At 40.8% G+C, this 23,608-nt stretch overlaps 1 protein-coding gene across 1 annotated transcript in view; it reads right to left on the bottom strand.

Moving 5' to 3' along the window:
• Nucleotides 1-23,608, bottom strand: part of mrps5 (mitochondrial ribosomal protein S5) — a 150,506-nt gene that overhangs the window by 104,982 nt on the left and 21,916 nt on the right. Inside the window, exon 2 of the mRNA XM_039738233.1 lies at nucleotides 15,493-15,624. Coding sequence (XP_039594167.1) covers nucleotides 15,493-15,624 — 132 coding nt within the window. The remainder of the gene's footprint in view (nucleotides 1-15,492; nucleotides 15,625-23,608) is intronic.

Raw genomic sequence — 23,608 nt, 5'->3', positions numbered from 1 at the left:
ACCCACCTAGGGTGAATTTCAGTGTCATGGAGAGAGAGACAGCAAGGAAAGGCGATAGATAGATAGATAGATAGATAGATAGATAGATAGATAGATAGATAGATAGATAGATAGATAGATAGATAGATAGATAGATAGATAGATAGATAGATAGATAGATAGATAGATAGATAGATAGATAGATAGATAGATAGATAGATAGATAGATAGATTTTAGTGTAGTAGGCTGCTAAAAAAACTCCATTATTTTAACATGGCTTTCTCGTACCTTCATTTTAGTGTAACGCTGATATTCTGTATATGCATTTAATTTAACCCGTACTAACCCCTACTTTCTCTGCTGTTCTTTTTCCAGTTTTCTGTGGTGGCGATCTGCACCAGCACCACCTGATCAGGGCACCATGCAGTCCCTACATTGATGGGTTGAAGGCCCAATGTCCACATGACCATCACCATCTGATTTCTTCCACATGAAGCCTGAAAACCATGAGCACTGATTGAGATTTTTGATGTTAAGTACAATGGCCAGTGGGGGTTAGCCCGGTGGTCTCGTGACCTTGGAACCCCTGCAGATCTTGTTTTGTTCGCTAGGCCTCTGGAGTTTGCTTTTGGTTTTTCTGTCCTTCTGACCATCAGACATTACTGTACTTTATTCTGTTACTTAGTATTGCCTAATCTTTATTTTATATTTTTATTTTTTTTATAAAGTTTTCTTTCTTCATCTTGTAAAGCACTTTGAGTTACATCATTTGTATGCAGACACACTATATAAATAAATGTTGTTGTTGTTATATAATAGACAGACAGATGACACCATCTATCTGTCTGCAGCATATAACAAAACTCAGTCCTCAATATGTTTAATAATTACAAATCTTGTCCATTTAATGTATTTTTTTTATTTGTTTCTAGCCAAAGCCCATGAGGCATGAAGCCAATTAATTTGAAAAATAGAAACAGAAGAACCAATTGTAACAAAAGTCAATACACCATTCTATTATATTTTTTTATGTTTTGTGTGTTAGCTATAGTATACAAAACCCAAAAATGCATCCTTGGTGAGCTTTATTTCTGTGTGAATTTGAGTGTTTTTGGTGTGCCTTTCCTATGACACTAAAATATACTGCCTTTACTGTGTCCCCAACAGTCACCAAGGGAATGATAAAAAAACAAAATAAGATACATTTAGATTATAATTCAAGACCCTGTAAATAAGTACATCCTCTTTAGAGTTATGCCAAAGACTTTTACTTTGTTTAACTATTTTGGGACCTTTGATCATATTAAGATATAGGCATGTAATTAGAATATACCATTTATCTGTATGCCGATTGGTGTAATCAAAATGTTTTTTGTTATAGTTAAGCTTATTTAAGATTGTGCTTAGTTATTGTATTTCAGTCGGTCATCTACAGTGAACTGATAAAGTGCATCTGGCTGCTTCCCTCAAGCTTCTTGTCCATCACTGGATTCGTTAGTGACAGCGACTCTCAACTATTCATTACTTAGTCCTGGAGGGCCACAGTGGCTTTTCTTAATTAGTGATCTGTTTATGCTGCTAATTAACTTGTTTTGAATTAATTTTAATTGACTTAGTTTTTAAGAAATGTTTCCCTGAATTTCTTAATCGTTCCTCTGAATTGCTTAATATCTTTCCTTAAATGGCACCCAAACAGAAGTGAAATGTGAAGTGAGTGAGCCAGCAGAAGACCACCTAAGTCAGGGCCTCAAACTCCAACCAATTTCACTCCAACCAGTTGCTTAATGAGGCGCAGAGTCGTCTTGTTAATTAAGCCGTTCTTTAATTCCAGGGCTTGTTGCTGCTCTCATTGTGCAATAGCAGACATTTCCGAAATTGTGGATTTTCTCTTTTCTAAGAGCAGATGAGCATTCACCTTTCTTTATTCTCAGATATTGTATGATGGTCACAGTTTGCTAGTCCTGTTTTGGCTCATTTTGTATCTTATTATTGTTTGGCTGCTAATTAAGGAAACAGAAACAATTGAGTAGGGTCTGAGTCTTCAAGAGCAAGTCAACTAAAATGAATTCAAAAGAAGCTAATTAGCAGCAAAAACTGGTTACTAATTAAGAAAAGGGTTAGAGCGAAAACTTGCAGCCACTGCGGCTCTCCGGGACTGGAGTTGGGCACCCCTGACTTAGAGTGATTATCGTCCCTAACACCGCCTTTATTTTTCATGACAGATTTGATTTTCCTCGGCATAAAGGACACCAATTTTGCACAAACCTGTGAAGAGAGTTTTTGACATCTTCATGAAAGAATATTTTCCTGTTCTATCTTCCACTTTGGAAGACTCCAAAGGTGTTAAAGTCTGGGGATGTACTTGGTCAGATCTTATTTTTAAAACTCTGGAGTACTTTTTACACTTTTAGATGGATGGATGGATGGGTGTTCAATGACCCCAAAGAGAAGTTAGCCAATATTGACCTTTACCATGCACGTACTAACTTCTCTTTCTCTCGGCTCTGCTTTTCCACAAAATATCTCCAGGTTCATTATTCACAGGTCATTAATACTACGATTTATAGGATTTTTACAAATTTATTCAAATTGTTTTTTGATCTTGTGGACTTATGAAAATGAAGATATTCATCACAACCAAAAAAATAGGAAACTCAATAATACAGCATGCCACTGCAGTAAGGAAATGAGAAGAAAAAAAAAAGATCCATAAAAACAAAACTGAAGGTCACAAATAAATTGCAATCGATTATTCATTTTCCAGGGGTTTGCGTTTTGCTTTCTTTGCTACTTAGTGAAGAGTGCAGTTGTGTCATGACACACATATAAGAGATAATTAACTACTACTTCTGAGAAATATGAGAATACAGGCCTTCAGATGTGGGCACAGAGTATAAGAGAACGCCCCCCCCAATCCCGTTTTACTGCTACATTATCTTAAAAGAAAAAATGCATTTTAAATAATTTCCCAGAAGACATTGCAAGGTCTTAAAATGCAAAATTCATTCAAAGAATGGAAGCAAGTGAAGCAATAAATAACAAAAGATGACTTCTTAATATCGCACAATATGCATTTTCATAACTGGCCTCCAAACATTGCATTATTCTGGAGATTAATTCCTGTTAAACTCAACTAGAACTGTAACAACTGTGAAGCTGCTTAATTCTTTTCAAGGTCATGAGGAGCTGGAGTGTACCCCAGCAGCAATGGGCATAAGGCAGAAACCAACACTGGACCAAGATAGATGCCAGTCGATTCCAAGGCCCAGTGATGAGCACACACCTAGAGGGCCCATTAAAAGGTAACAAACACACCCCTGACATGACGGCACAAAAGCAGGGACAGCCAGTGGCCTCTAGGAGAGACAAAGGGGAGGTGCGTTTTGGTGGTTTAGTAGATTTCATTGTGAGTAAACAAAATTAAAAGAGTTTTTACGTATATTTTTAAAACATGCATGTATATTGTCATTCATTTGTGATGAGTCCCGTTTCATGCCACATGAAGGCCATTTCATATTACAGTAATCCCTCCTCGATCGCGGGGGTTGCATTCCAGACCCCCCCCGCGATAGGTGAAAATCCGCGAAGTAGAAACCATATGTTTGTGTAGTTATTTTTATATATTTTAAGCCCTTATAAACTCTCCCACACTGTTAACATTATTAGAGCCCTCTAGACATGAAATAACACCCTTTAGTCAAACGTTTAAACTGTGCTGCATTACAAGACAGAGATGACAGTTCTTTCTCACAATTAAAAGAATGCAAACATATCTTGTCTTCAAAGGAGCACCGTGAAGAGCAGATAATGTCAGAGAGAGCGCTCGCTAAGAAAAGCAAACAATCAAAAATCAATACGTGCTTTTAAGTATACAGAAGCACCGCGATAAAGCGGCATTTTGTAGAGGAGCGTCCTATCTTCTAGGCAAACAGCCACTGTGTAAACAGCCCCCTCTGCTCAGACCCCCTCCGTCAGGCAGAGAGAGTGAGAGAGACAGAGAGAAGCAAACAAAACAAGCGCCACGCTTATATCATTGAGGAGTTTTAGTTAATATGTAATACATGCTCTGATTGGGTAGCTTCTAAGCCATCCGCCAATAGCGTCCCTTGTATGAAATCAACTGGGCAATCAAACTGAGGAAGCATGTAACCTAAATTAAAAGACCCATTGTCCGCAGAAAAGCGGAGAACCAGCGAAAAATCCGTGATATATATTTAGATGTGCTTAGATGCATAGAGTGAAGCCGCGAAAGTCGAAGCGTGATATAGCGAGGGATTACTGTACTGAGATTTTCAGTCACACAAACATTCAGAAGATTGGAATCACCTCAGAATTTGTCATATTTTTGTTAAAAATGGATTTTTTTTTATCAAGGTACCATTAAACAGGATTAGAAATGTAGAAAATGTATTACTAGTGTTTCTAATGGCTATTACTGCTTGAAATGATTGATTTGTTTTAATTTATTCTTCACATGACCGCAAAACCCCATTTCCAGAAGCCATTGGTTTATTGCCCCAATGGTCAACTCCACTTAGCTTATCCTTAACTAGTCATCTTTACATACTGTGGCGGATGCCCGGGACCCACGCACGGCTGGGACGTCCCTTTGGCACTGAATCCAGGGGAGGCTTATTTCTTCCCCCGGAACACTTGGCGGAAGCCCCCTGGGTTGCATCGGGGCCACAATTCTGGAGCACCAGAGTTCATTCCTGTTGGGCTCCGTGGTCACTGCCACTGCATGGCTTCCTGAGCCCGTGTGGGCTATAATGCAGCCACACCCGGACGTGCAGCCTGAATTAGGTTAATTATCACCTGAAGCACTTCAGAGGTGGGCTAGAAGAGGAGCCTGCAGCCACTGCTCGAGGAGCCAGAGTCGTGAGGAGGACGACAAAGCTGCCTGGGAGGAGTGGAGGAAGAAGAGCATGTGTTGTTGTTTTTCTTTTGTGTGTTTTGGGGACATGGGGAAGACACGCTCCTCGGCTGAAGAAAATAAAATCTTTTTGCTTAATTTTTACGTGCCTCAGCTGTCAGTCTGTGTCGGGTCGACGCCAACAGAGTGTTTTTCCCACAATACTGTCACTATTATTATTGTTATTATAAGAACCTTTATAATTGCATTAGCACAGCTGAAACCTGTTATTCTGTTCATCTGGGTTGCAACGTACTGGCATTCCTAAAGTTCAGACCTGGACTCAAAAAAACATTTTTTTTTTTTTTTTTAATTCATTGCAACCGATTGCCACAAAACTGAAGATTTCTCATTAAGGAGTCTGTTACTGTCTTAAGAGAAGAGGACAAACAGAACCTGACCAGCAAAGAAATAGGAGGGCAAGGCTCAGATGAACAACTGCATAAGACGTGTGAATAAGGTGCCTATACAGGTGCCGGTCATAAAATTAGAATATCATGACATATAAAGTTGATTTATTTCAGTAATTCCATTCAAAAAGTGAAACTTGTATATTAGATTCATTCATTACACACAGACTGATGTATTTCAAATGTTTATTTCTTTTAATTTTGATGATTATAACTGACAACTAATGAAAGTCCCAAATTCAGTATCTCAGAAAATTAGAATATTGTGAAAAGGTTAATATTGAAGACACCTGGTGCCACACACACACTAATCAGCTAATTAACTCCAAAGCCTTTAAATGATCTCTCAGTCTAGTTCTGTAGGCTACGCAATCATGGGGAAGACTGCGGACTTGACAGTTGTCCAAAAGACGACCATTGACACCTGGCACAAGGAGGGCAAGACACAAAATGTCATTGCTAAAGAGGCTGGCTGTTCACAGAGCTCTGTGTCCAAGCACATTAATAGAGAGAGAGGCGAAGGGAAGGACAAGATGTGGTAGAAAAAAGTGTACAAGCAATAGGGATAACCGCTTGTACCCTGGAGAGGATTGTGAAACAAAACTGTGGGGGAGATTCACAAAGAGTGGCCTGCAGCTGGAGTCAGTGCTTCAAGAACCACCATACACAGACGTATGCAAGACATGGGCTTCAGCTGTCGCATTCCTTGTGTCAAGCCACTCTTGAACAAGAGACAGCGTCAGAAGCGTCTCGACTGGACTGCTGCTGAGTGGTCCAAAGTTATGTTCTCTGATGAAAGTAAATTTTGCATTTCCTTTGGAAATCAAGGTCCCAGAGTCTGGAGGAAGAGAGGAGAGGCACAGAATACACATTGCTTGAGGTCCAGTGTAAAGTTTCCATATTTAGTGCCATGTCATCTGCTGGTGTTTGTCCATTGTGTTTTCTGAGGTCCAAGGTCAACGCAGCCGTCTACCAGGAAGTTTTAGCGCACTTCATGCTTCCTGCTGCTGATGAACTTTATGGAGATGCAGATTTCATTTTCCAACAGGACCTGGCACCTGCACACAGTGCCAAAGCTACCAGTACCTGGTTTAAGGACCATGGTATCCCTGTTCTTGATTGGCCAGCAAACTCGCCTGACCTAAACCCAATAGATTATGGGGTACTGTGAAGAGGAAGATGCAATATGACAGACCCGACAATTCAGAAGAGCTGAAGGCCACTATCAGAGCAACATGGGCTCTCTTAACACCTGAGCAGTGCCACAGACTGAGCGACTCCATGCCACGCCGCATTGCTGCAGTAATCCAGGCCAACTAAATATTGAGTGCTGTACCTGCTCATACTTTTCATGTTCATACCTTTCAGTTGGCCAACATTTCTAAAAATCCTTTTTTTGCATTGGTCTTCATTGATATTCTAATTTTCCGAGATACTGAATTTGGGACATTCATTAGTTGTCAGTTATAATCATCAAAATTAAAGAAATAAACACTTGAAATACATCAGTCTGTGTGTAATGAATGAATCTAATATACAAGTTTCACTTTTTGAATGGAATTACTTAAAAATAAATCAACTTTGTCATGATATTCTAATTTTATGACCGGCACCTGTATAGGCGCTATATAGGCGCCCGACCTGGCACAGATTCACACGGAGGCATGTGTAAAATCCAAAAGACTTTTATTTTTTTCTTCACTTGTGGGGTACGTCTTCCCCGTGAACCCCACAGGCAATACACAGTCCCAAAGCACTTCAAGTACAGTATCACACAAACCAATCCTTCTTCTGGCGGCACCACTCCTCCCAGGCAGCCTCGTCCTCTTCCTCCCAATTTTGCCCGTCGAGTGGTGGTGGCTGGCCCATTTTATAGCCCACCCGGAAGTGTTCCAGGTGCTTGACCACCTGGTCCCAATTGCACTCCTGGTTGGGGCTGAAGACTCGTCCAGCCGGGCTGTTGAATCCAGGCAGCACCCCCTAGCAGCCACTCCAGCTCCCAACCAGGCTGTGGAGGACTCCATCTCCCACTGAGCTCTGTAGGAGGTTGGAGAATCACTGTTGGTCAGGGAGGCTGCCACCAAGCGTCACGGGGGAGGAATTGAGCTGCCCATGGTTGCTCCCCCGGAACATATGCAGCAGGGGCATCCCGGCCGGGCATGGGACATGGCCGCAAGTCACAGACGACAAGAACATCAGAGTGTGGAGTGTAAGAAATAAAAGCTTTGCAGATCATTTGGCTCCTTCGTTTTAAATTGACATGGAATAGAGTGGCAGAGTTTCCAAAAAAAAAAGCAAAATGACTGGAAAAAGTGTATTGTGTCCAGGGCAATGATGACAACTTAGATGAAGTAAGTTCCATGGTGTTTTGTCCACCATGCTGTGCAGAATGAACAGCATAAGAGAGCGGTCAATGAGGCTATACTGATAGGAAGGCAGAAGTAGAGGATTTTTTGAAAGAAAACTGGGAGAAAAGGCGTTCGTTGGAAGAGTCAGAAAAGAACAAAAACCGTAAGATCTACTGCACAGTGATGAAGCCCAAATTAAAGTAAAAAGAAATCATAATAACAAAAGAAAAAAACAAAACTAAGCAGAGCAAATAACTAAATCACAAAGTTGAGTAGGGCGGCACGGTGGCGCAGTGGGTAGCACTGCTGCCTCGCAGTAAGGAGACTTGGGTTTGCTTCCTGCATCCTCCCTGCATGGAGTTTGCATGTTCTCCCTGTGTCTGCATGGGTTTCCTCCCACAGTCCAAAGACATGCAGGTTAGGTGCACTGGCGATCCTAAATTGTGTTTGGTGTGTGTGTGAGCCCTGCGGTGGGCTGGCACCCTGCCTGAGGTTTGTTCCTGCCTTGTGTTGGCTGGGATTGGCTCCAGCAGACCACCATGACCCTGTGTTAGGATATAGCGGGTTGGACAATGACTGACTGACTGACAGACAAAGTCAAGCATCGAAAGGGTTTTTGGAATTCGCAAACTTGGATAGGAAAATTTTCTCACGGGTGACCTTTTAAACCCGTTACACTGTTAATACAGGTCATAACCTCTGAGCGCAGACCCCTAACAATACAGGAGCAGTCCTAATGACAAGTACAGAAACTCATGCTGGTCGAAAATAACCAAGATGTCAGCAAAAATGGCATAGAATAATTTGTAACAAAAAAAAGGTAAATTTTCAATCTAAAAGCTAATAGAAGATTCAGAATCTAAGACTCAAGAAACTCCCAAAACGAGAGCTCACTCTCATAATGTGATGCAGAAAAACGTAATAATGAGCCCACTAATATCATAGAAGGTAAATTCGAAAGCAAAGAATCACTTTGATCTGACACCAAACCCTGAAATAGAAACCAAAATCTAGCAATCAAGATAAAGACTCACTAAACAAATCACACACGCTAAAGTTGGAACATTTGGATATGACCAAGTTTAACTGAAACATGAAAATAGTCTGATTCTATGTAATTAACAAATTAACCTTTTTTATGAAATGTGGTTTAAACTCTCAATGTAGCGATTTGTTTTTTTCTTGATTTTCACCTGCCACAGAGCTCGAACAGTCATTGCACTGCGAGTCCAGAAGTTCTACAGATACAAATCTAGAAATTTCCTTCTGCCCTCGACTCACATTCCATCCTATTCATTCTTTTGGCCAGTTACCAGGGATATCCCATTCTGGTCTCATTTGCAAATTTGCCCAGCTAGGATAATGGAGTATTCATAACAGCATAAAGCACAATACACCTTTATGAATACTGCGCACTATACGAACACTTTGTTTGTGTCCCCCTCACAACAATGAATCATTGTATTCATGGAGAGCGGCCAAATTCCATTTCTAAAATGAAGTATGCACAGAAATTTGAACAGATGTGGAAAGAATGGGTTGGGGAGGGCAGGTAGTATGAGATAAACACTGAAATTTACAGCTTCTTTGTTCTTAAAATATGCAAGATATAAACAATGACAAGTATTAACTTCCATTGCTATGCAACAAGGCCATATTGTGAGACACAGGTTTGCTACTTCAGTTTCCACATGGCCTCCAGTAAATCGGCAAAAAAATCTCAATCTGCTTATCACCTTACAGTCAGACTAGTCATCCATGGGCCTGGTTAGTTTCAGGTCAGGTCAAGTCAAGTCAAGTCATGTGTTTTGTCATGTGTGCTCACTATAATAAAATTCTTACTTATATGTCTCCTGAGCTTTGTTTTCATTCTCTGCTCCATCACTACTGTATCTATTTTGTGTCCCATAACTGAGCCTGTCTTCTTAATCAGCATGACGACTTGATGGCCCCCTCTCTATTACCGGTTCAGCCCATCACACTGGCTATCATAGAGTTGTAGAACACATAATGGACGTCACTACCCACACTAAAAGGAGTGTGGTCCCCTAGGAAATAAGGGACAGCTCTGCACTTTCTTCTCCAAGTCTTCTGTAATATTAGACCAGTTCAGCTGGTCACTGATGTTGAATCCCAAGTGTTATGGTGTAGAAAATCTACAAATTATTCTCTATATTTTTATTATATTTTACTCAATCCCAACAAGATGAATTCAGATGCAGGACACTTGTATAGGCATCTATACGTATAAAAGGCAAAGCCCTCACTGACTCATCACTAATTCTCCCACTTTCCATATAGGATGGGGGGGGGCTGAAATTTTGTGTGCTCATTCCTTGCAGTGTACTTACAAAAGTTAGGTATGTTTTATGTCCTATTTCAACACCCAAGGGGGGGAAATGGGTGTACCCCCTAAACTGTATATATAGATAGGGGAAACCCCTCCTCATTTCTGCAACTTCAAATATACGTAGGAAGCACAAATTTCCCATGCTTATCCTTTACACTGTACTTACAAACGTTAAGTATGTTTCATTTCGTGCCGTGCCCCGTAACGAACTTTTGAAAATAACATCTTCTTTTTGGCGGTTCTCACCATTATGCCGTAAGGAACTTTCGGAACTGACCTCTCCTTCTGCCGGTTTCATTCCTTATTTCCGTTAACAGACGATTTATTTCACAGCAGAGATGCACAAGGGCCGACCCCGGTCCCCCTTCCTTTTTCCGCACGGCCGCTGTCCAAGCACCTACCACTTGGTTGGCTCCCTGCCTAAAAATGTGCATTTCTCATACATATTTACTATAATAAATTAAACTCTTTACAATCATCAAATTCACTCTCAATACTAAAATAAGCCAACGACAATTACATTGACAATCATGGTGTGTTATTTTTAAAATGTTTCCTTTTCTTTTTCATAACTTCTTTAACACACTACTTCTCCGCTGCGAAGCATGGGTATTTTGCTAGTTATAATATAAAAGGCATATCCCTCTTCCCTTATACCTCACTTTTATAACACTTGTTCACAACATAGTGCTAAATTGGTTTTACAGCCTGGGAAAGGAAGACTTGCCGATACCTCAGGCTATTGATTACTTTATGGATGGACATCTGGGACAACAATTTGGTTTACACCCTGGGAAAGGAAAACATGCCAATACCTCAGGCAACATCAAAAAAAAACTTTATTATCTGAGGAGCAAAATTCATCCATCATATTCACAGCCAGCCAATCAGGTGCATGCAACAATCATGTGTTGTGAAACCACAGCATGAAATTTTATGATAAATTATGTCTCGCTTAAATGCAACATCAGAAGAGAAACAGCGATGACTGAAGAGCGACATCAGAAGAGAAAACAAAGACACATGGGACCAGTTTTCATCCGTCGTCAGTTAACAGCATTTTCATAAACATTGATTGCTAAATGAAATGTTGTCCTGGAATATTCATCCTTGACATCACCGATTCCTTTCAGTAAGCTTTTTTAAGACTATTTATCCAGACTTTACTATCGACCTTATTTGCTATTAATTATTATTGTTCTTTAATAAATATTAACTTGTTTTCATCTTTCTATGCTTTGTTTTAATGTCTAGAGTGATTGAAGTAATAAGGTAGATTTCTTTGAGCACCTGGTGCAGCCGGAGGTTTGCCATACACTCTGTGCTACGAGGTTTATTAAGGGCTGAGGGTGAGAACTCCACCCAAAAGTAGGGAACAGGACGTAAAGTAAGGCATTCTTGGCTGATAAATGGCCTATAGACAAGGATGCTGAGCCTTTGTATGTTTGAATATTTTCTTAGAGACCAAAAGTAATATTTAGATCTAAGATATATTTAAAACACTGTATGTTGTTTGTGCCGATAATAACCAAGTCTCTTGAAGTGCTAAGAGAGTTCCAAGATGTGTTATTCTTATAGCACTTGTGTGGTTTAAAATGCTAGAAGTTAACCAGCTGTGTGTGTCATTCATAGGGCACTATTGTGATTAGGGTCTGAGTGTATGTGTATATCTATATATGTGTGTGTTATTATTTAGGGTGCAGGTGTAGACCAACCCAATAACGAACTTGACAAGTGTAAGGGGTAAACAGACGATAACACACGAAGTGGATACCCTCCACATCCCATTTCTCCATTGTGGCCTGGCATAGAAGCTCTTGGATTTTGATTTGCTATGCTATTTTGATGCAGTCAATTAGCTGTTCTTTGGCTCTGCTGATATTGAGTGGCAGGAAATTTTCAAAGTTCTCCCTCTGACTCCTCTCCTCTGTCTAACCCCCTTTGTCAACACACCCCATTAATGCAGAATTATAATAGAATTTCCCCAAATGACTTGATTTTCTGTAATATTTAAAGTCTGATGTAGAGGGTGAACAGAAAAGGAGACAGGACCATTCTTTGTGTTTCTCACACAGTCACCAGGCCTCACAAACTTTGTTATCCATAACACCATAGGCTCAACCACCTACATATCCCTGAACTTGTCTCCTTGATTTATACTCAGAGGTTTTAAGAATGCAACCAAATATTTTCTTAACTTTTTCATGGCTTCTGGACATTGCTTAGAGGATAAGCACATTTGACAAACATAAACCCCTAAATCCTCTCCAGACGTTGCTTCCTGCCTCCCATTGTTGTATTTATAACTATTGTCCCATTAGTGTACATGTAGCAGTTTGTACTTTTCTACATTAAACTTCATTTTCCAAGTGTTCTCCCAGTTCTGAAGATTGTCTGGAGTTATCTAAATTGTTCTCTCGGCCTCCTCAGTATTTTCTGTGAATTTTACAAGTTTATACCTGAATCTTTGTCATTAATAATTACAGTGGATTCGAAAAGTATTCAGACCCCTTCATTTTTAATGAAGCCCCTTTGTTTTCTTTTTTTAGCCTTGTGCTAAAATCGTTTAAGTTAATTTTTCCTTTCACCAAACAAATTCAACATCCCAGAATGACAAAAAAAACAAAAACAGAAGTTTACAAATTTTTGGAAAATTTATAAAAAAAAAAATTAAAAAGTGAAATGTCCCATTAACACAATTCAAACTCTCTACTCAATACTTCACTGAAGCACCTTTGGTATTTACAGCCTGCTGACGTCTTGGTTTGACACAACAAGCTTTGCACACATGGATTGAGGCATTTCCTGTCATTCTTCTCTGTAGATTCTCTCAAGCTCTGTCAGGTTGTACGGTGGCTAATATGTGTAATGGGTTCAACTCTGGGCTCTGTCTGGGCCTTTCATGGAGATTCACAAAGTTGATCCTCAGCAACTCCTGTGTTGTCTTTCCTTTGGGTCCTATAGGAAGGTTTAACCTTCACCCCAGAGCACTTAGAGCAGGTTTTTATTAAGAACAGCTTGGTACTTGCTCTGTTTTGCTTTCCCTCAACCCCTCCTATTCTCCCAGTCTCCCCTGGCTGAAAAACAACTCCGTGGCGCGATTATGCCAGCATCATGCTTCTCTGCTGCAATGGTATTGTCCACGTGATGAGCGGTGCCTGGTGTCCCCAAGACATGACGCTAATGTTGGTTTCATCAGACCAGAGAATCTTGCTTCGCACAATCCGGAAGTCCTTAAGGTGCCTTTTTGCAAACTCCAAGATGGCATTCATGATCCTTTGACTGAGGTGAGGATTCTGTCATAAAGCTCAGATCAGAGGATGGTTACAGTGATGATTACCCTTCTGGAATTTCTCCCATCTCCACATAGGTTGTTGGGAATTCAGCTAACGTGACCATCAGGTTCTTGGTCACCTCCCTTACCAAGGCCGTTCTCCCGTGATAGCCAGGTTGCTCGGTCGTGGTTTTTCTAAACCTTTTCCGTTGAAGTATTATAGAGGTCACAGTGGTCTTGATAAATTTCAATGCTGCAAACATCCCCAGATCTGTGCCTCAACACAATCTCAATTCTGAGCTCTAAATGGCAATTCCTTCAACGTCATAGCTTGGTTTTTCCTCTGATAACCATTGCCAACTGCGGGACTTTCAATAGACAGGTGTGTGCATTTCCTAATCAACTCAATGAATTCGGTTGACCACAGGAGAACACCAAACACCTCAGTGATGATCAACAGAATGTGATACACATGAGGCAAATCTCAATTGCCGCAGCAAAGTGTCTGGATATTTGAGTCAATGCAATAGTTCTGTTTTAGTGTTTTTAATATATTTTCAAACATTTCTAAATTCTTGTCTTCGGTTTGTCATGCTAGAGTATTGAGTGTTCCTTGATGAAGGAAAAAATGAATTTAAATGAGGCGCAACATCAACAAATTAAAGAGGACTGAATACATTCTGAATCCACTGGACATTTGAAAAACTAACGGATCAAGGACACATACCAGAGGGATGATCTCACTCCACATGGAACATTCCCATGTTATATGCACTCTTTTGTGTACTGCTGATTAACCGACTTGACATTCAGTTTTGTAATTTACTAGGGGGCTTCGCTCGCCAACCCCTTCCCATCCCTACCCCGCCAGCGCTACACGCTGTTGTGAAACGGGTGACGACACGGCCGCTCCTTCAAAACCCCTCTTAAACAGTGATACAATGGGAAACATATGCAGTTTTTGTTTTACCTCCTCTTTGCTTGATCGGCTGCTGGGCTTGTTGCATAATCTGCACTTCGCTTGCCTACCCCATCCACCAACCACCAACATTACACGCCGTTGTGAAGAGGGGGGCTGAACGCACCCTAAGGAGACACGGCTGCTCCTTCGAAACCCCTCTTAAACGGTGATACAATGGGAAACATATGCAGTTGTTTTTTTACCTCCTCTTTCCTCGATCAGCTGCTGGGCTTGCTGCGTGATCTGCACTTTGCTCGCCTACCCCATCCCCATAGCCAGCATTACGTGCTGTTGTAAAAAGGGGGGCCGAACGCACCCCAAGGAGATGCGGCCGCTCCTCCGAAAGCCCTCTTAAACAGTGATACAATGGGAAACAAATGCAGTTTTTGTTGTACCTCCTCTTTGCTCGATCAGCTGCTGGCTTGCTGTGTCTGCCGTGCCACATGATCTGAATTTCGTCTTTCTTCTCCCCCAGACATCCTCAAACACTATTCTATCTCTTTTTGCTGTTCCGTTATTTCACCGAATAATATTTTCCATTTGTTTGCGTTAACGCGATCTTTACTCTCCTTTTTTTGAGACTTTCAAATTTTCCTACTTCCATTATATCTAACCTGCTCTGCATGTGTATCACGGGACTTGCTTCCAAAGGTTGTAAGTTTGACGTGACTTGACCGTATCGCGGGATGTGAAAGTGTCTCTGTCTCTCTTTTTTTTATATAAAAGAGAGACATCTAATGCTAACAGCTTCTAGTATTCAGAATTAAGAATCCTTGTCAGCGCCATTAGGAGGTGCACTTGAACTATGGGATTCTGTGACATTATCCCACACAGCTGAATGAAAAAGCGGAACACTTTACCGAACAGAAATAAGTATTTTAATTTTAGATCCTTACAGACAACTGTTACTGCCAATCATGCCTTGCAAAATTACACAGCTCCCACTAGATTAAATTTGCATTGTCACTAAAAATGCTACATTTCTGAAGTGGCCAACTAATTTCTAAACTTAAACCATATTAAGTCAGTTGAGCCTCAGGCTTTAAAGTCCTCATTCTCTCAAGATGTCGGTCGACTTAGAAGTTCTTAGAATTTAAATGTTTAATTACCAAAAGCATTTCACTCTTATCTCTTAGGAAAGCTCCACAATTCATGCTTCTGTGCAGTCTATTTAGATTTGCACTCTGCCTGCAGACATAGATGTGTTTAAGCCGCAATTAGCTCATCATTTTGGCTTCTGAATGGGGTCATGCTTACATTTGTTGAAGAAGCTGCTCTGCCTGTACTGCTGCAGTGTGACGCTGGCTGAAGCCAAAGGCAGACACACATTCACTTGCCATATTCTGGGAAGAAGAGAAGGCTGGCAGCCGGCCAGTGGTGCAGGTACACCTAAAACACAAGTAAATAAAAAGAAGGAAGGAATTAATGTCTTATACACTGCTGGTCATTAAATTGCAACACCAAGACAAAGACATGAGATATCAAAGCAATATTTATACGGCAGATTACTTATGATAATGGCGTATATGATTAGAAAACAGCTCGGTCATGCAGACAGAACGCACAGTGATCAATATTTGGTGTCGCCACCATGAGCTGCTTATACACGGTCTGCCATGAACAGCAAAAATGTTGGATATGAAGTTGTGGAATGGCATGGCATCTCTATATATGCCCAAAATTCATCTGTGGTAACTAATGATAGTTTCTGGCAAGCCACTCTTCATCTAAACATAAAAGAAGAAGCACATGGTGGTCATCCAGGTAATGTAAAACACTTTGTGCCATATGTGGTCGAGAGTTTTCCTGTTGGAATATGACACCAGGGAACCTCCGCCGCCTCCAATACATCTGTGATGTATAACTAACTGGTCAAGGTAGTGGTGAGAACAGGAGTGGAACCCAATGGCAACCCACACCGTAACACCTGGTGCTGGGTTGGTATGGCGGTGCAAAACGTAGGCCTCCAGGAGCATTTTCCGGCAGTGCACCTCCATACAGTGATCCTCCCACCACACTGCAATAAACTGAACTGCTTCTCATCTGAAAACACCATGTGATGCCAGTCATCCTCTAACTGGTGGCCTTCTTGACCCCAATGCAGTCCAAAATGCCTGTGGTCATGGGCCAAAGGTGTCCAAAGCAATGGGTGGAAATTGAGCAGGCCCCACCGCTGCTAACAGTGTCAAACTGTGTGTGAAGACACTCGCTGGTGTATGACATATCCCAGCTGCTGGGCTAGGGTATGTGAGGTGGCCACCTGGTTTATCAATGTCACGTGCACAAGGCGACTATGCTACGATTCGTGGGGGCATTGAGGCTCCACAGACACATCAATTTGGTGGGTCTAACCATCCATATTTTCATCACTGTGCTCATATTCCTTCCAACACAAGCACCGATGGCTTGGAACGCTAAATCACCTTCCCACATTGTCCCTAATTTACAGTCCAAGAGATAGGTGTAGGGCTCTTGCCCTCTTCGATGGGACATATTTGGTCCCTAAGAGTACACAAAATGTCAGGTAGTGTTGTGATGCCCTGGCGCCCGCACAGAATAAGTATTTTTAAAATCAAACTTAAAACAAGCAAATAAATATACAGATCATTAAAAGTCCCTTCAGGTTTGGGAATATGGGTTCACTCCTTTCAGTCGTTCAGCAAATCATCTTATTGTCTTCTGTATTTGTTCCTCATTGCTGCTAGTCTATCCCATTGCTGCCACCATATTGTGATGCTTTGGGGGTCCACAACTTTGGCATTTGCCTGCTCCCAAGACATCAGTAGGCATTAATTGAGGATGGACAAGTGCAATGAGGACACACACAAGAAGCTGGTGCAAAAGTGCCTTGTTTAACAATTAAGGTCCAATAAAGAGGGACGTGCACATTCATTGATAAATAAATCTCTCGGTTATATTAAAATAAATCCTGGGACGAGACATGTTTTTTTCAGAGAGATACTTTCACGTCCCGTGAGATGAGACTTTGTGCCAAGAGATTTAACCATGCCTGGGGCCAGAAATAAAAGACAAAGAATAAATGACAAAGTAGAACGTCGTAAAGAATTCAAAAACGTTGGTGTGATACACATGCAGAGCAGGTTAGAGATAATGGAAGTACTAAAATTCGAAAGTCTCAAAAAATGATAGTAAAGATCGCATTAGCACAAACAAATGGAAATTACCAGTCTGTGAAATAACAGGACAGTGAAAAGAGATCGAATATATTGTTCGGATTTAAACTTTAAGTTGGAGACTTGTAGATCGTCTAATTTGTGTTGCCATCAGGGAAAAGCATCCGCGAGAATTAAAAGATTCGTTGTTTGGTGAAACTGAAATCCACATATGCAAGCGGCAGAGACGCGGGGGGTTGGCGAGCAAAATGAGCAGGGGGCTCCCCCTAGTAATTCAGAAAAACAAGTGCTTTGGAGACAGACTAAAATCAATAAATAAACAGATGTAAAAGAATGCTAAAAAATTAAGAATAAAACCATAGAGATAAAAATCAGGCATTCTCCTGCCACCGTTTATCAATGGAGATTGCATAGCGATGTGCTCGATTTTAGGTATCTGTTATAATGGGGCAGCTGAAACACCTGAACTCGGTGATTTGGAGGTGTTTACACATACAGTATGTTTGATCATATAGTGTACTAAGAGAGCGCCCCCTACAGATTATAACAATTAGGCAGAGTTAAAGATGCTAAGATTTGCACTGGGTGTGACGAGGATGAACGGGATTAGAAATGAGGGCATTAGAGGGTCAGCTCAGGTGGGAGGGTTGAGAGACAAAGTCAGAGAGGTGAGATTGTGTTGGTTTGGACATGTGCAAAGGAGAGATGCTGGGTATATTGGGAGAAGGGTGCTAAGGACAGAGCTGATAGGCAAGAGGAGAAGAGGAAGGCCCAAGAGAAGGTTTATGGATGTGGTGATAAAGGAGATGCAGGTGATGGGGGTGACAGAACAAGATGATGAGGTCAGGAATATATGGAGAAAGATGATCCACGGTGGCGACCCTAACGGGAGCAGCCAAACGAAGAAGAAGATACGGTTCATTTAAATAAAGGAGTATTAACAATTAATGGTTTAGATTTAAAACATGCAAGTAAACTAAAAAAAAAATAGATCTGCACAGAAATCTATACTACTGAACAATAAAAGAAGCACTAGACAAAAAAAAACCCCAGCATTGCCTGGGAATAACTGTATAATGGGATAAGGATAAGAAAGAAAAAATGTATTTGTTTTTAAATTTTTAAACTTTTGGACATTGCTGGCTGTCCCAGCAGTAGTGTTGCCCAACCAGGGGTCAACAAAAATCATTGAATTTCCAGATTATGTTTTTGGGCCAATGTGAAGTTCTCAAAAAACATTTTGAATAAACAATTACATCGTGTTCTTTCTGGATGTTTGAAACTCCAAAGGAGAAACCGGCCTCTGATCTACTGTTAATCAGTCAGGACACTCCAAACTCCAAAGAGGAACGCCCTTAAACCATTGAATCGTATAAAATCTGGACTCCAAGGGGGACCCGAGTATCCAATCTAATGGCCATTTGAAAATTCAAGCAAAAAATATATTTCTAGTAAAACGAAATATGGGACCTCCGCCTTTGATCGAATGTTAGTAAATATGGATGGTAGATTCTAAGCCCTATTCAGAAATCAGACATAAATTAAGACTATTGGCATTTACATATTTCCACTTCAGGCACTGCTTGGACAAATCATTATACAGAGTAAACACATTGTTATATATAATATGCTACTGTGGCTGTTCCGTTTGTCTGTCCAGGATTTTAAATCTCCTGTAGCTCGAAAACCGTTTGAACTATTGACATGTTAATTTGGTACTCATATACTACGTGACGTCTACTATCTGCTTTCGGGGTGAAGATTGACCTCCAAGGTTCTTTTTTTTGTATTTTTATTTTATTGTAGAATCAACTCTCGGCAGCAGCCAGCAGGGCGGCCATGTGGCACATGTGTATGGATGCCGTTCTCATCCCTACCAGCTTTGCCGTCACTTCCCCTACCTCTTCATATCTTAAATCATTCTTGAGGCAGATTGAAGACTTAAGTGAAAAATTAAGGAAAACGTACCAAGTAGTTGTAAGACAAACACTGACTTAATCAGTTTTAACGTGAAAAGATGCGGACAAAAGAAGAGAAGAAGCGGACCACTAGGGTACAGAAAAGAAGAGCTGCTCAGGAAGTAGCAAGCGTATCAACCTCTGAGCAAACGAATGATAAACGTACAGAGAAAGAGGATGAAACCTGTAAGTCAAGTGGATTCATTGCACGCTATCATGCAGTGCACCATTACAGGTTTATTATATCTTACACCTACACGTACATTGGATAGCTTATTGAATAACTGAATCTATGGACCATGGAAAGCATCCACAGTGGGCTGGGTGTTCACAGGCATTGCTGTGCGTCTCTGTATTATATCACAGGACGCAGAATCAGTGGTGGGATTCAATAATCTTATAAAGATGATTCAAAGTTATTTCAATCAATGTTGATTTGTAATTACTACAAGTCACAACGCTGCACTGACATCAAAGCCTTAATTATAAGTGCCTCATCGTAAAATGGATTCAAATAAATGTCTGACATTAAGAAATAATGAAAGTTCCTAACGCCGTCCTCTGTCCTCTTTCTACCACATTCTGAACAGCGACTCAGCACAGACATTAAAAAATAAATAAATAAATAAATAATTTTGTTTCGTTGTGGTTCGTCTCTAGCACACTTAGTAATGATATGCATTGAACTTATCATGACTTAAAAACCTGAGCACACATTAAGATCTCAAGATGCCGGCCTACTTATGATTCCAAGAATTAATAAAATAACAGTGGGACGTTGAGCTTTTAGTTACAGGGGGGCCATAAACTGCGGAAACGTCTGCCTGCTACTATAAGAGGTGTCCCTTCGGTCTCAGCTTTTAAATCCCGGCTGAAGACTCACTACTTCAGTTAAGCACACCCTGACTAGAGCTGCTGATTAACTGTACAGACTGCATCTCTGTTGCCAGTCATTAGCACTAAAACATAAGTCACATGATAGTTCTAATTTGTTACTAACTCTCACCTGTTCTGCTTCTCTTCTCGGTACTCAGATGTGGCACTTGGTGCCACGGCCCACCTGCCAAGTTGTTCTGCCTGCCTAAGGTAAAGTCATCCCTGATGGAGGATCGCAGGAATCAGGAAAAGAGGGGTCCTATCATCGGATTAATGCTATTTCAGCTGTGGAATAGCCAAATGGGGGAGGCAGCTTGATGGCCGAGGTCTCCAGGACTCTAAACAAATCCAAATCATATTATGGGATATCATCTACTGTTAAATTCTACTTTGTACTTCTAAAATTTTTATACTGTATTGAGGATTTGTTCTGTTCTGCGTATTGTATTGTATTGACCCCCTTTTTCTTTTTGACACTCACTGCACGCCCAACCTACCTGGAAAGGGGTCTCTCTTTGAACTGCCTTTCCCAAGATTTCTTCCATTTTTTCCCTACAAGGGATATTTTTTTTCTTGTCTTCTTAGAGAGTCAAGGCTGAGGGGGCTGTCACTCTGTGGCACTTCTTGTGTTATTTTGGGCTGTAAAAATATAAATTGTATTGTATTGTATATGCAGGAGTTCAATAGCTTTGACTTTTTCAAAACTGGAAGGTTTTGCTTTGACTAAAAAAAAAAAGCGAAGCGTCAGCAGTTCATTTTAGAGTGTTTGCCACGTCTATACAATGCAATGAAATTCCTATCTGCACGTTTGATCAACGCGGAGGAACAGGCTGCCACTGTCCTTGCCTGATGGTTATGTACAGGGCTATTGAAAATAAAAAGAGCAGATTTCAAAAAATTATTTCAAACAAACTGAATAAGACAGAAACACATTCTGCACATCACTAGATAGAGGAAAGTTCAAAGTTTGGTCCTGTGGTCCTTGAGGTTGCATGCACTCAACATGAGCAGCACATGTAGTGTGACAAACCATTTCTTGCCACCCATGAGTCAACTGGTCCCTAGCTACTGAATTCACAGCTTCCTCAATTCGATGTCACAAATCTTGAAGATTAGCAGGCATGAGTTGAACAAACACTCTTTCTTTAATGTGCCCCCACAAATAAAAATCGCAGGGGGTAAAGGTCTGGAGACCTGGGAGGCCATAGACGATGAGCAAGATCTTGTTGTCCACCTCTTTCAATCCATCTTCCTGGAATGGTGTCGTTCAGGTAACACCGGACCACTAAGAGGAAATGAGGCTGGGCACCATCTTGCATGAAAATGAAGTCATTTGAATCTTCTTGAAGTTGAACTTTTAAACTTTGAACTTTCCTCTATCTAGTGATGTGCAGAATGTGTATCTGTCTTAAACAGTTTGTTTGAAATACATTTTTGAAATCTGCTCTTTCATTTTCAATAGCCCTGTATAATATTCAAACATCCATCCATTTTTCTAAACCCACTTATAACATTGCAAACTAACAGGCTGTGGTGAGAAAAACAGTGGAGATTCCCTTTGCATACAGTTTTGCAAAATCAACACTAAACTTCATTTCACACACTCATTAAAAAGTACATTCTGCAGTTTTCAAAGTTTTTGGGGGGGTTGTAAATAAACCAACATTACTCCAGAAGGGTCTAGAAATGCACATCACTTTATGATCCAAATATCTTTTTAGAAAAGGGTCTAGATCAATATTTGCTAACAACTGGGTTGTGGGCTACCATCGGTGGGCCGCAAATGTAAAATGGAAGCAGATCAAGCTCAATACCCGGACCCCCCCAATCGTGTTTATGCTCGATTCAGCAAGGGAACTGAGAATCACACTAGGGGGACACTTGTTGGGTTATGAAAAGACTTAAATGGAAAAAAGTGGATCAAAACACCAGAAAGGTCGAGAAATGCTGGTACAGATGAAAATAATTGGGCAAAAACGATCTTTTGGAAACTTAACATGGTGAAAAACAACCCATGATGAGACAAAATGGTGTAACTCTTAGACAAAAGTTGAAATCCAGCAAATTATTTAAGAAGAAGACGTTGTACCTGTGGCATCAGACAATCTCCTACTTTACACAATCCAATAACGATGTCCTCCCATGAGCCCCAGCACACTCCTGTGGAATGATGGGAATTGCAGTCCCCACTTGAGCAGTGCTTTTTTGAGCTGGCCACCTTTATTACAATGTTGATATGCCATATACAGTAGTACCTCTGGTCACAACCGTAAGTCGTTCCAAAACTCTGGATGCGACCCGATTTAGTCGCGACCCGAACGTAATTTCCCCATAAGATTGTATGTAAATACAATTAATCCATTCCAGGCCGTACGAACTGTATGAACTGTTTTTTTTTTTTTTAAGTACAAAAATAGTTCATTATACCATAGAATGCACAGTTTAATAGTAAACTAAATGTAAAAACATTGAACAACAGTTCAATGCTAGACCCTTATGAACCGCTCATTATAAACACTTTTTTATTTTTAAGTCTTAAGCACAGGGAAAAAAATTAAATGCCACTTGTCTTGCGAAACTTTTCAAACCATCCTCTACTGGCTTTAAATGCTTCACCTTCGCCACTCAAAGAAGGATTTTTTTTTCAGCAAATCGCCATGAATCTTCCTGGCTTTCTCGCATATGATCGATCGCCTCGCTTACACTGTCCCCTGCAAGGTGCTTCTCGTTCAGCCACACTAGCAACAGTTTTTCCACCTCTTCCAGCACTTGAGGCCTCTGCTTGGTTAACATTGCAACTCCTTTTGCAACACCAGCTGCTTTGTTAGGCCCTGTATACACAAACAAAAGAAAATGGGAACCGGAGCATGGGAGATCATTGGCGCGTACAAACGTGCATAGGGTGTTTTTGTTCGTCACCAGAGCGTGTGGTCGTGAACAGATGCAAAATTTTGGCAAACTTTTCGGTCGTAACCCGATTTGTACGTGTTCGGAAACGTTTGTGACCAGAGCTTCTACTGTATCCTACATTTTAAGCTGGACCAACAACACACATGCAAAATTTCACAAAATTCAGTTCAGCCATCTTTATGTGTTTGGACTAAGAGACAGACAAACAAACAAACAGCTTACAATTTCACCGATACCGACTGAGGTGTCTAACTGAAGGATGGGTCTCTAATTAAAAAGCTGGGCAGTGCGTAAAATGGAAGCTTCACAAACGCTCAGGATCCGAGCCTAAAAATGACAGCTCTGATAGCTTTTAAGAACACGGCGGATGGAAAGACGGGCCAACGTGAATATTAGGTAACAAAACGAGATTGACAGAGTGAGTGTCCTCCTTTCATTTGTAAAACGTCTGACGACTTCTGCCCTATAATTTGAAGAGCACTTTTAAGCAGAAGC

Source organism: Polypterus senegalus, chromosome 16 (genome assembly GCF_016835505.1).
Source record: "Polypterus senegalus isolate Bchr_013 chromosome 16, ASM1683550v1, whole genome shotgun sequence".
NCBI lineage: Eukaryota > Metazoa > Chordata > Cladistia > Polypteriformes > Polypteridae > Polypterus > Polypterus senegalus.
Note: the sequence above shows the minus strand (reverse complement) of the source record. Positions and strands in the feature narration are given on the sequence as shown.